General features: G+C 48.6%; 1 protein-coding gene across 1 annotated transcript in view; it reads left to right on the top strand.

The window, feature by feature from the left end:
* Positions 1–13,606, top strand: part of LOC119436852 (bone morphogenetic protein receptor type-1B) — a 57,041-nt gene that overhangs the window by 37,479 nt on the left and 5,956 nt on the right. The window contains exon 10 of the mRNA XM_037703855.2: positions 6,317–6,450. Within this exon, the coding sequence (XP_037559783.1) occupies positions 6,317–6,450 (134 nt within the window). The remainder of the gene's footprint in view (positions 1–6,316; positions 6,451–13,606) is intronic.

A 13,606-nucleotide genomic window follows, 5' to 3' on the forward strand; every position in this document is an offset into this window, starting at 1 on the left:
CAACCTGTCGGCGTGCCAACGTACCGACCCCAGCAAGCACCAAACCAAATTGTTTGCTGACGATGTGGTGGTGTCGGCCACATTGCATGCAACTGTGCGAGTGGACAGCACCAGGACCGCACCGTTTGCTTCCAGTGCGGCCGGCCAGGACACTTCCAGGCACAGTGCTCGGGAAACGGGCGCCAGTAAGTACTGGGTCCGACGGGTGCCTACAACGCCGCTATGCAAATTACATCTGCAGCCGGAAGGAAGGAGCTGTTCCTCGACGTTCAAATAGGCAGTAAGACATTCTGTGTCCTGCTCGACACTGGGTTCAGTGTGAGTCTCCTTGGTCTACTGACCACCAGTGCAGCGTGCTCTTCGGGAGCAAAGAAGAAACTTGAAACTCGAACACTTTGCCTGGCATCAAGTTGATCCCAAAGCGCCGCAACTACCAAATGCAGAATAAAGTGGGATGGTGGCTCCCGGGTCCAAAAATTTCTTTGTCTGCCCGACCTGTGCCAGGACATAGTGCTTGGCAGGGACTTGACAGCCACTGGCATGCCCTTGCGCATTGCTTTGGGAGGGTGGACTATAGGTATGGAGCCACAGCTTGTTGTCCCATTTGCCAAACCTGAAAAAAAGGTTGCCCCAGATCCAAGGGAGGATGCCAATTGCCTTGGAAGGCTGTTCGAGCAAGAGCCAGACACTGTAGTATGCAACACAGTCGATAGCTCAGTACAGCAGACAGAAATGATGGACTAGTTCAGGGGCCTGCTGGGAGAGTACGAGGCGCTGTTCACAAAGTTGCCTGGTTGTACCATGCTCATTGAGCACTCTATTGACACCGGCGACAGCACCCCAGTGCGCACAAAGCTGCGCTCAGTCAATCCAAAAAAACAAAGCATCATGGACACCTGCTTGGATGAGATGCTGGATGCAGGCATAATCAGGCGCAGCATAAGTAGCTGGTAAAGTACACCGGTCCTGGTGGGAAAGAAGGCCAGAGGCTATCGCGTGGCTGTTGACTACAGACCCTTGAATTCTCGCTCAAGAGCACCAGTGTACCCTATGCCTCACACTGATTGGCCTTTGGCTCAGCTGGGTAATGCCCAATGGTTTACAAGCTTTGACCTGTCCCAGGGGTTTTTCCAAATTCCACTGCAGTAACAAGAGGTTGAGAAGACGGAATTCATATGTCACAGGGGCACATTCGAGTTCACAAGGATGCCATTTGGTGTGGCTGGGGGTCCAGCCATATTCCAGGCTTTAATGGACAATGTTCTCAATGGCGTAAACCACAAATTTGCCATGGCGTTTCTCGATGATGTCTTGGTGTACTCTCCAACTATAGAAGACCACCTGGTACATGTCCGCGAAGCCCTCGAGCGCATCAAGGATGCAGGGCTTACAATTAATCCCGCCAAAGTACAGTTGTGCACACAGGCCCTCACCTTTCTTGGTCACATCGTTACTCCAGGAGAGTGCCGACCAGACCCAGAGAAGGTGCGCGCAGTGGCAGAGTACCCACGACCATCCAACATCAAGCACCTGCAGGCATTTCTTGGCCTGGTCGGATATTACAGGAACTTTCTTCCACAATTTTCCCTTACTGCTGAGCCATTTACCAACTTGCTGAAGCGGCAACAGAAATGGCAGTGGACGAGCATTGAAGAACGGTCATTTGCAACTCTCGGAGCAATGCTAGCAATAGGTGCAGTTCTGAGCTTGCCAGACCTCAACACACCATTTGTAATTGCAACAGATGCCAGCAGTGTTGGCATAGCAGCGGTGCTGCTGCAACATCAGGATACTTTCAGGCCAGTTTCGTTCATCAGCAGAGGCTTGTCGCATTCAGAGCGTAATTACACAGTCCAGAAGTGGGAGTGCTTGGCCGTTGTATGGGCTGTGGAGAAATTCTGCCCTTTTTTGGAATTTACAGAATTTGAGGTGCACTCAAATTCTGTAAATTTTCTGTAAAATTCTGCGGCGAGACGTGATTGACACGGTGGTCTTCGTGACAAGGTGCTGACGCACGCGTTTTTGCCGCTAGCGTGGCCGTACCCTAGGGCACGCGGCCGACGCAGTCAGAACGAAACTACCATTTCGCTGCAACAACTGCAAATGAAATCGCGGTCGCTATCTATGCGATCATAAATGGCCACTGCGCAGCTCTTTAGGCACGTGGCCGACGTGCGTATGGGCGTCTTGCACTGGAGTTTGAGGTATAGTAGTGGTGCCTGGTGGCGGTGAGAGAAGTTATGTCTGGGTAGTACCAGCTTGGGTAGTATAGACCTGGCTGTGGCGAAGCACGTTTCTAGCCCGAGTTTTACGTCGATTCACACTTTTTTCGGCCCTGTTGCGAATGCGAAAAAGCTCGTCACTTCTCAGAGACCACGCCAACCATGCTGCGAGCTGGCCGCAGCCTAGTTTAATGAAAACGGACTCTCCGTGTGCTGTGGGACGTAATGCTGGAAGTAGAAGGAATCGGCGACGCCGATCTGGAGAGACCTAGCTCAGCTGCGAAAAAGCGTCACTGTCGTTACTGCTGCGTTGTGAGCTGCCACGAGCAAGAAGGCCTGAATCCCAACATCAGATTCTACCGTTTTTTTTTTTCAAGGCGTCACGAAGCGGAGCGTCGGGCGCGTTGGATAAGTTCATTACCCCACTATGAGCAGCACAGGTTTGAGAGTTATATGAGCTCATCCTTGGCCTCAAGCCAGCACGTTGAAGCAGCGCAGCAAGGAAGTATTGATTACAGCACATCGATGTTCGAGCGCTGTCATTAAAAGCTACATCAAGCGAGCAGCGCACGAGCTCGCGCTGCAGTGCGATTCGCACGTAGTACGTTACTGTGAGCTTATATGCAGTGCATCAGTTGTTTATCAGTTGCTAAAGGGACAGATTGCCGTCACTACAGCGCAGGCATGACTACTTGTTTAGCGGCATGCAGTCAACAAATTATTGCAGGAGGCCCGCCGTTCCGTGGCATGCTGAAGGAGCGGTGCCATCACGGCGCGTACGATCGTGCGCTCGAGCAGTTTGTACATCGCGGCAAGCTGAAAGACCGCTGCCGTCGCGGCGCGTACCGTTGTGCGCTCAAGCAGTTCTGTACACATGTCTGCTTATCGCTGCTGTGAATTCATTTATAGCAAGCATTTCCTTGCGTTTATGCTCCTGAATTTAGCAGCGTGCAAACCTTACCTGAAGTTTAACGTCGTACGTGACTCACTTCACTTGCGATTGACACCGCGCTAAAACTTCGCCGCTTATTTCTTGAATGGCGTACACGTATTCGGCGTTGCATAATTTCTTGCCTTTACGCAGCGTGCCACCCCTGAAAAAATTGTCGGCGCCCGATATTCGCTGCAAGCCGTGGTACAACACAACTGAAAGTGGCGGGTCCATATTGTAAACGTGCTTTCCGAAGCAGACGACCGAGCTAGGTACTACCCAGTTTCGGATTGAGGGCACTTTTTAGCACCATTTTTGCAGCGCCCCCTGGGCAACGCAGAAGCCCCATTGAGGCAAAACGAAACTACTTTTTGCCGCAACCTCTGCGGAAGAATCCGCGGCAGCTATCGATGCGATAATGGATGGCAACTATAAAATCCTGCGGCCAATGCGTGGCGGTAAACGCAATAAAGACACAAATAGGCACGAAGCGTTCCGTCGTTGCAGTCATTCATGCACGATTTTCGCTGATGACTATGGTGATGCGGAACAGCTGAAGTGGACAGTCCACTAGGTGGACTCGTACAGAACAGCCCCCCTGATGGGGCCGTTACCTACCAGCCCTCGCGGGCACAAGCACTTGCCAGTCATTGTCGACAAATTCACCAAGTTCATTGAGCTCTTCCCTCTCCGTGCAGCAACCACACAGCAAATCACCAGTCGTGTGGAAGAGTTCATCCGCAGACATGTGGTACCTACTGCCATTTCTAGTGATAACGGGAAGTCCTTTGTCAGTAGCTTATGGAAGAACCTGCTTAGGCGATGGGACACCTCGAGCGCCACACGGTGCTCTACAGGCCAGCTGGGCAGATGGTTGAGCAGCACAATGGCACCTGTGAAACAGTGCCTTCGTGTATACTGCAATGAGCACAAAAACTGGGACCAACGCATTTCCGAGATTGCCTTTGCAATGTGAACTGCAGTAAGTGCTGCCACCGGATACACCCCAGCCCTCCTCTGCTATGGCCGAGAACTCCGTACCCTGTGGCAACCCGCTGAAAACAAGCAAGATGCTGAGCCTGCCGCATCAGCTTCCCTCGCATTCACAGCAGAACATCAGTCCCGTTTGGCAGAGATCACAGATGCTGCACGGCAGCATCAGCAACATGCTTGGAATGCCCAGAAGCAACACTACGACCGACGGCGCCGAGCCACGACATTGGAGGAAGGCGACCTTGTCCTGCGCGAAACCCACGCACTCAGCGATGCTGCAAGGGGCATCTTTTCAAAGCTGGCGCAATGCCCCATTCTGCATCCGCAAACGTTTTGGTGCAAACACTTTCAAGCTCATCCACCCACAGACTGGGAAAGCTTGTGGCGAGGAACCAACTTGTTAAATACCATCCTCCATGGTCAGCGGGGGGGCTTCACGTTTCAAGGGGGGGGGGGGGGGGAGGCTGTGAGGACACCCATCCATAGGGAGGGGAGTATGTGGTGCCCCCTGGGCATGGTGGCAGCCACGGACATCCATCCGTAGGGGGAGAGAGTATATGGCACCCCCTGGGCGTGGTGGCGGAAGATGCGGGCTGTGATGACTTCCCTCCAGTTTGTGTGCAGGTGTGTGAGCGCGGCGGCGGTGTGAGCATTGGCGTGGGAAGCCAACGCTCACACCATGTTATGTGGGACACATGACAGCAACCAGTGCGCTCACTTTGATCCGTATTCACTCTTGCTACTTGCTCTGCACCGTGACAGCAAGAAATAAATGGTAAAATGAGCTTTCGCTTCGTCTCATCTGACACTGAGTACAAAGTATCCGAGATACGAGATACTTAGTACGCACAATCTTGGAGGCCATGGAGTCATAAAAGTGTTCAAATTTCTAGCTGATGGCACCACAGTATTTACCGCTGGCAGGATGGAACGCATTTTTACTGGCGATGACGGCATATTAAAACTAGATCTAGTACCCTCTGGTTAAAACGTTGGCCTCGCACCACATCTGACATTTTTTACGGGCGTACTATTGTATTTATTCAGAGAACAATGAAAGTTTGTCGCTACTTTTTCTTGCGATGTTGCACCCATGTATTTAATTCCACAGCAAGACGCAACAGCACGACTGGGTCCGTCTGTCGCTGTCACTTGAATATTGCGTGGATGTGGTCTTTAGTATGAGCTTCACCACGAGACAGCAAAACATACACGATACAGAAACGATCAAAACGTGAGAGTACGGGCAGCGTAATGTTGAGTGAAAATTAAACCTTTTGACCATCCGCCACGTCATTGTCAAGTTGTAGTGTCAATCACTCCTTTTTTTCTGTGAATTGAATAGAACTGGACAAGTAGCAGCCACATTGCTGTCCATGTTGCACTGAGAGGCGGGCAGCATACCTTTGCAGAATATCTAGCACTGCAACCCTCCATTGCTTTTGCACTGAAGAGTGGGGCATATGCTTCTATCTTGGCTCCCAGTGAAACAGTGCTGTAGCGTTTGAATGTGGTAATCCCTGATACTTTGCAATAGGGACTTCTGCATTGGCTGGCTTCAATATGTACAGAGCATGTTGAGTTTTTCTTAAATAGATAGCACTTTTTGCTCTCGGTGCCATTGGTGAAAGCGCTGTGGCACTCTAAGAAAGCATGCTACACAAGAAGTGACTTGAACGATGCGATCGCCACAGTTACACAGAGACATGTTTAGTGGGACTGATGATCACATACTTCCGGTGTCACCACCATGATGAAAATGATGCCACCTTGCCATGGGTGGCTTGCTGCCAGCACATTTGTACAGTAAGTTCCATATGTTCTCTGCACCACTAAATTTACATGATTGCCTCATTTAAATTGAATGTAAAATGAGGTTTGACAGAATGGCAGAGATGATCAAATGATCACATAATACATGAGAGTCAATAGGCTTTCAGTTTTAGTCTGCAATAACAGCTTTTTTAGGGAAAATGTGGTGTCATCTATGTACGGAATGCAACTTAACTAAAGCTAGTCAACAAAGTGGCATCTGCATGTTTTACGGCAACATTGGTATATGTTTTCAGATAAGACATGTCTGTGCATATTTGCACAAGCTCACATACTCTTGGGCTTTTTTGGACCCTGTTTTCTAAAGGTTGCAATGATGTTTCCTGTGCACATTTAGGTGCTGTGGAGGAATACTGCATTCCCTACCATGATGTGGTCCCCTCAGACCCAAGCTTTGAGGACATGCGCAAAGTGGTGTGTGTGGACAATGCAAGACCACAGATACCCAAACGCTGGAGCACAGGTGGTTCGGTGAGTTATTCTTTCAGGGCATCCAAGTCCCTTGTTTTTTAGGACGGGACCATGACACCCAAGTCCCTCCCCCTCCCCCCCTCTCCATTAAAGACTGTCGGTTACGCCAAACCGTTCCTTTCATAGTTCGAATGACCTAGGGCTGTTCACACTGTAACCATGTGAAAAAAAAAAAAAGATCCCTGCAGAAATAATGGTGATATTGAGCTTTCATAGGCTACAATTTGGTGCAGAACGTACCCCTTATGCATTTATATCCCTTTCAGGTGCCGCCTAATTCTGTTGATTGAAAATTTAATTTCACTGCATTTCTTGCGTCTTCAGAGTCAGGAAAAGAATACAGCTGCAGAGTAGATTAAGATTTTTCAATACTTTAGTGAGTTTTATCAGGCTTACAGAAAGTGGACTCCATGCGAAAACTCACTATAGGTACATAAAATATGAGAACCTCAACTGTTTCATGCCCAGCAGTCTTGAAAAGCATCTGTACAGCCACTTGAAAATAATGCCTGGTGCAAAACATTGTGAAAATCGATGAAAGAAGTGAACCCACTATATACAACTGCATATTGACACCGAGAAAGAATACCGAACTATCTACTTTCCCACTCGTTTTACTAAAACATTTTGTACATGTTATTCAAACTTGCAGCAATTTTTCAGTCAGAAGTGTTTCAAGATGTGTGAAACGCATAATAAGTATCATTACTTTCATCAATGCTTTTGCTGTTGATGCACTATCTTGGTGTACACAATTGTGTACGCAGTGCCTGAAAGGGATTGTTCACATATTACTTGATTTATTTGTACAGTTAAACCCGCATACATAGGACTTGAATGTTGAATCGTGCCTTATTTACTCGTGTGAGGCTTGCACCCCCACTTTGGAGTATTAAAAAAAGAAGTTTCATTAAGTGTCACACGCATACTTGTGTGTGTGGTCTATGAGATCCAGGAGGCTATGCCCGCATGCTGGCTGATTTCTGCAAGTCACTACTATATGGCACTAGTTACAGTCCTGCCAACGATGGCATTGTCAACACATCCCCATATCTTGCCGAATCGCAATCACGCCAAGGCATAGGGCATAGAGGCGTTCCGTGGCATAGACGCAGAACACTTATGTGCTTCAACAGTATCACTATGCTGAGGCACATTGTTTAGCAGGCTTAGCTGCATTGTGCGTTCCGGGGCATTAAGAGGGCATCACTGCAAAAAGTGGTGGCATGGATTTTGAACATGTTGTGCGATTATGTTCCAAGGCCATCATAAAGAGCTTGAAGTAGACAGGAATTTCAAGCAGTAATAGACGGTTCTGAGCACACCCAGAAAAGCGCCCTTGTCAACTGACAAGGGCGACAACAAAAGTGTTCATAGTTGGTTGCTAGTGATAGCGTTATTCTGCATAGCAGTCCGAGACTTTGGTGAATAGCCATAAGCCTGCCTTGTGTGAGACCCACACACTGTAAAGAATCCCTCCCCCAACCCCCCAAAAAAGCACGGACCTTACATTAGTGAATACGGTATATGAAATTGTGTACTTCTAGTAGGGGTGTGCGAATATTGGAAAAGTTACAGTATTATATTTTTAATATTCATAATCGATTCAAAAAATATATACTCGAAAATATTTGAATGTTCGGTTGGATCCGAATGTTCGAATCAAATCGAATATATTGCTGACTGTGCGGGAGCAAACACGGTTCTTAGCATTTGTTTTTATCTAATCTAGGAATATTGAGGTGATTTTGTGCTAAATTCTGCGATGATTTCATGCTGCTAGCGAAATTTCGCCTGTTAAGCACACTTAGCCACTAAACGTCTAAACTTTGCAGGAAAGCCAGCCTCTCAGTAGCAAGGGGCATGGGTTGCGGACAGCGAGGGTGCACTTTTTTTTTTTTTTTGCAGTGCCACCCTCAATTCTGAACTTATTATTTGACAGCAAGTGCGATGAGTGACGACTGGCACAGGGTCAAATGCCTCCGAGTTTATGGTCATTTGAGGCGGTGTATTAAGGCACAGGCTTTCGAGGACAGCTAGTGGGAATTGCTAAATTTCCCAAGTTAATAAATCTAGTTTTTTAACATTGACAATGTAATTGCAATGTTCCAACATAACATATTAACCCAACTTGCTAGTAAATGCATGTCCTATATCATTATTCGACATTATTCAATATTCAATTCAATATTCGAAGCTGAGTATTTGTATTCGATTCGTATTCAAAAGTTTTGTTATTTGCACACCCATAATTTCTAGTGGTAAATTCAGTGTAAACAAAATCTTAAAAATTGAAAGTAAGAAAATTCACACTGAAGCTCCTCTTGGAGTTGTCTAAGTATGCGTAAGCGTTGAGCCACTTGCTCATCTCCACTCAGCCCAGTGTCATTATCAGTGTTATGAAACTTGATCCGACCATTATAAACGACAGTGCTGCGGCGACACTAAGTGTTGAGGAGGGTAGTGCAAGGTGAATTGATGATGCAAGAAAACAACTGCAGGGGGCGGTGCCAGGTGCGCTAATGATGTTCCGATCATTATAAGCCGTTATCGCTGTTTAGTGCATTATCCATCCAGCTCGAATCATTATGAACCGTGATCAGCTGTACTCCGGCAGCGGCTGCATATGGCGCCGCCGCGTGGCCCCTATCTTTGAAGCGATCTGCAATGGGGACAGAGTACGCCAAGTACTGATAGCTTCGTGCGCGCTGTGTTTTTGCTGCTTAGTTCACGATGAAGTGAGACGCGTGGGCACTATCGTGAAAGTGATCTGCGATGGGGGCAGGGTGCGCCGAGTGCTGATAGCTTCGTGTGCGCTGTGTTCTCGCCGCTTAGTTCACGTTGAAGCGAGAGGCAGCACGAAGGTCAATTCGCTCGCTGCTGCGGGCCCTACCTTGAAAGCGATTGTCTTACGTAACGGAAGGACTTGTTTCCTCGTTGGGTAGGAATAGAAATGCTTATGCAGTAAAAAAGAAAAGAAACACTGGTTGAATGACAAAGGGAACATAGAAAATTCCAGTTGACTTGGGATGAAATCGGCTGTCATTGTTGTTGTTACCCGCCGTGGTTGCTCAGTGGCTATGGTGTTGGGCTACTGAGCACGAGGTCGCGGGATTGAATCCCGGCCACGGCGGCCGCATTTCAATGGGGGCGAAATGCGAAAACACCCGTGTACTTATATCTAGGTGCATGTTAAAGAACCCCAGGTGGTCCAAATTTCCGGAGCCCCCCACTACGGCGTGCCTCATAATCAGATCGTGGTTTTGGCACGTAAAACCCCATAATTTCTTCTTCTTCTTCTTCTTGTCATTGTTCTCTTTAGAAAGTATGTAATTTGGTGTTGGCACAAAGCTGTGCAACCAAGGTCACTTTTTTTTTAAAAGGTACATCTATACTCTATCTTATAAGTAACTTGCAGCACTGCCATAGGTACAGGGTGCACACAGGCAATATCTTTGTGCAGCGCAACATTGTTCCGGGCGTAACTGTCTGATTATTGGCGGGATTAGAGAGTTGCTTGAGACATGATACGTTACAACAATACATGACATGTTTGGCCCTTGCGCATGCACGTTGTATATCGCAATTACGTAGTAACATGGCACCACCCACACCGCCCGCTTCGATCCGAATTCTTGCTTGTTACTGGCTCTCCACTCTGACAGCAAGGAATAAATGGTAAAATTCGTCATCGCTTAGTGTCATCTCACGCTGAGGGCAAAGCATCAGGTATATTTCTTCATTATTTTTCAGATCAACTGTTTGTTTTGACGCTGCTAGGACTGCGGAGGCAGTGCCAAGCCCTATAAGTAGTTTGATTTCCAGTTAGCAGATGGTGCCACAGCTCTAGCACTGGTGATGCGTTGACGATGCGGAACGCTTTAAAGTCTAATTGTTCACAGCATCAATAATTTACTGCTGTGCTCTAGTATGGTCCGTGATGACGGTGGCAAGCAAATGCCAAATAGATGCCGATTTGGCGTGGATGAACATTTATAAGGTCGTTCGCCCTTACTACTTGCTAAGGAAGTAGTAAAGGTGCCTGGTATCCAATCATTGCACCAATGAGCGCGTGCCTCCGCACCAGTTGCGCGGAAGCTGCGCCTCTAGCACATTAGGGAGGTAGAGTTTCAGAATTGGTTCTGGGTGATGTGGCCTTCAAGCCCAGAGGACCTCCATATTACTGTATGGTCACGTGACTAACTTTAAGATAACTCTTGCTACATAGGTAATACAGACGGTCAAGTGGTTGAATTACAAGCCAATGCTTGGGCACGCACCCGTCAAATCGTGTGCCACGTGTGACCAAGCGCGACAACCCGAAGCAGAGCAGTGTCGTGTTTCGTATAAAGTCCAAGTGCGATAAGATCCTATCGCACCCTGTATGCTGTATGTTTTGGGTAAGAGTGAAAGTGTGCGTGGGTGAGTCAAGAAGGATCAAAAGATGGTGGCTTGATAAGGAGAGCCCACAGTAACACGGTAATTGCGATCAAGTGCACCTGAAGGGGGAGGAAGTAGGGATGTTCTAGTGAGGCCGTGGTTGCGCATGGTTGTCTGCAGGGCTGAACACATATGCAGCCCATGCGCCCTGTTTTAGAGGTAATCTGCTGCATGTGCAAAGACTTGGCGTGCTGAGATGGCGTGGCGGGATGTGCGCTGCCTTCCCGAGCCTTTAGTGGGCTTCTTCAGTGTGCCAGACGCTAGCTTGTTCCGGTCCTGATACTAGGAAGTCATGTTGGCTGGTATCCCAAGACAACCCAAAGCTGCCTGAAAGTTGCAAAATTGAACGTCAGGACAGCTGACCGCGAGATAAATCTAAACACGCTGCCAGTATTTCAGCGGCCGGGGTGAGCTCGGCATAGTCGGCTTATTTATGTGTTGCTAGCTTGCTGAAGCCTACTGAAGGGCTGGAGCGGTATCCTTAAGCGATCACATTCGGGTATCTGATCACTTTCGCCACATTTCACACGACCCAACACAGGACGCACACTAGGCCAACCTCCCTCGATCTTTGCACAGCATGGCAAACAACCTCCGGCGTGTCCAATGCCAAGACTTAAAATCATGCTAAGTGATATCCCCGAATGCGATCACTCAAGGATACCTGCTCGTAGTGATCACGTTACCCACCGGCGTTGATGAGTTGGCATTCGTGATATTGGACAAGCTAGGAAAAGCAGGATCTCGGCTATGTTTTAAAGCACGCATAAAATTTCGTCTGGGCCTCGATTTCAGAAAGTTGTTTGGATGATGATGCTTCGCTTCTGTCCCTGTGCTGAAGGAGCTGGGGCTGCAGGTGGAGCATGAAAATGCATGCCGCCTGTGACCAGTGAAAAGTAGTTCATATGAAAACATTATTGATCGATCATAAGAGCAATAAGCGAATGTGACATGCGGTTATATAGACCGGCTGGCCATCACTTAACCAGTGCATTCCATTAACATCAACAGGCTAGTTCATGGGTTCTCAAAGTGGGTTCCGCGGAACCTACGGGTTCCGCAGGCCCCTGCTCGGGGTTCCGCGAGCCACTGATAAATTTTCCCTGGTCCCGCTCTCGACAAGTGTCTAAAACGGCGAACACGAGGTGCGCTCGATCGAAAGAACCTCTATTACCCATGCCCGAGTGTCAAAAAGCACATCACAGTGCGTAACAGCAACGCGCGAACTGCGCAATAAATACGCAAGCAGCTTTTAGCCACCCAAACCATATGCCCAAACTCTGAGAACGGGCAGCGCGCCTAAGCTTTCACACTTGAATCTCGGAGGCCGTAGCTTACCACCATGCGCGTTTCTCCTATTTGTAGTTAGGGTCGGTGCCGATAGTGTGCGCACTGACGCATATGTTGGAGGGAAAAAAAAATTAAAAAATGCGCGGAGCGCCGCAGAAGAGCAAGAACGGCGTAGCGTCCAACCGAAACGAATCGGCGTAGTCCGCATCGCCGTGGTCCTCAGCGGCGATCGTACGCGGCACGTGACTGACAGCAACGCCGAAGCGCTTCGTGCCTAATTGTGCCTTTAAAGCCTTTATTCTTGCGTTTATCGCCGCGCGCAACACCGCGTTGGCGGCTAGCCGCGTGCCTCCGTAAGTGCGTAGTCGCTATCTCTAATCGCGTCGATAACCACCGCAGTTTCGTCCGCAGCGGTTGCGGCAAATAGTAGTTTCGTTTTCACTCGATGCAGCGCGTCGGCTGCGTGCCTTCACAACTGCGCAGTCGCCTCCCATGGAAGCGTCGATAGCGACCGGCCGCACTTTCGTCCGCACTTCTTGCAGCGAACGGTAGTTTCGTGTTGACTTGGTGCGTGCGTCAGCCGCCTGCCTTCTGAACCGTAAAGTCGCCGTACATGATCGCGTCGATAGCGGCCGCGGTTTCGTTCGCAGCTGTTGCGGCAAGCAGTAGTTTCGCTTTGATTCAGTGCAAAGCTGTCGAAGATAAAAAGCACCGGCTACATCGCGATGGACGGACAATTCGTTGGCGAGCAACTGAGTGGCGAAAAAATAATCGAGATGTGCGCCCGTTGGTGTGCAAAGCGCGTCTCAGATGAAAACGCGCGCCGCGAAGGATGTCGCGAGGCCTTCGCCGCTGCTAGCGCTAATCAGTCATGAGATGAAGAGAATTTCAGCTTCCGCACTGGTCTTGTGCTAAATAGAAACAAGATTTGACGATTCATTGAGTAAATAGAAGCGTGATGACGTATGAAGTACTTGTTTATTGTTTTCTTGATACCCTCGATAATTCGACATTCCGTTAATTCGGGGGGGGGGGGGGGTTCCTTGGCACTTTATGGAGGTTAGCAGGGTTCCCTGGGATGACCGTACTTGAGAACCCCTGGGCTAGTTGATGTGAGAGATGTGAAAATGGATACCACCACCCAAAAGGCACTGCAGCTTGTGGGAATTCGCATCTACATCTTGCGCGGAACACGGCACAGATAGCATGTACACATGAAAACGTGGCACGCTGTTCACGGAGAGAAGCTTCATGGAACAAAAAAAAAAAAAAAATCAAATGCTCACCGCCTTGCAGTGTGGAACGGTGTTTTAGAATGTTAGAAAATAACACTGTAAGTAATGTAAACCGAAGGTGATCAAGGTAAGAGTCCTCATATGCCCATGTTGCAATCCATCAAGCCTCCACAAAGATGGCTCCAAGCGCT

Source organism: Dermacentor silvarum, chromosome 1 (genome assembly GCF_013339745.2).
Source record: "Dermacentor silvarum isolate Dsil-2018 chromosome 1, BIME_Dsil_1.4, whole genome shotgun sequence".
Taxonomy (NCBI): Eukaryota; Metazoa; Arthropoda; class Arachnida; order Ixodida; family Ixodidae; genus Dermacentor; species Dermacentor silvarum.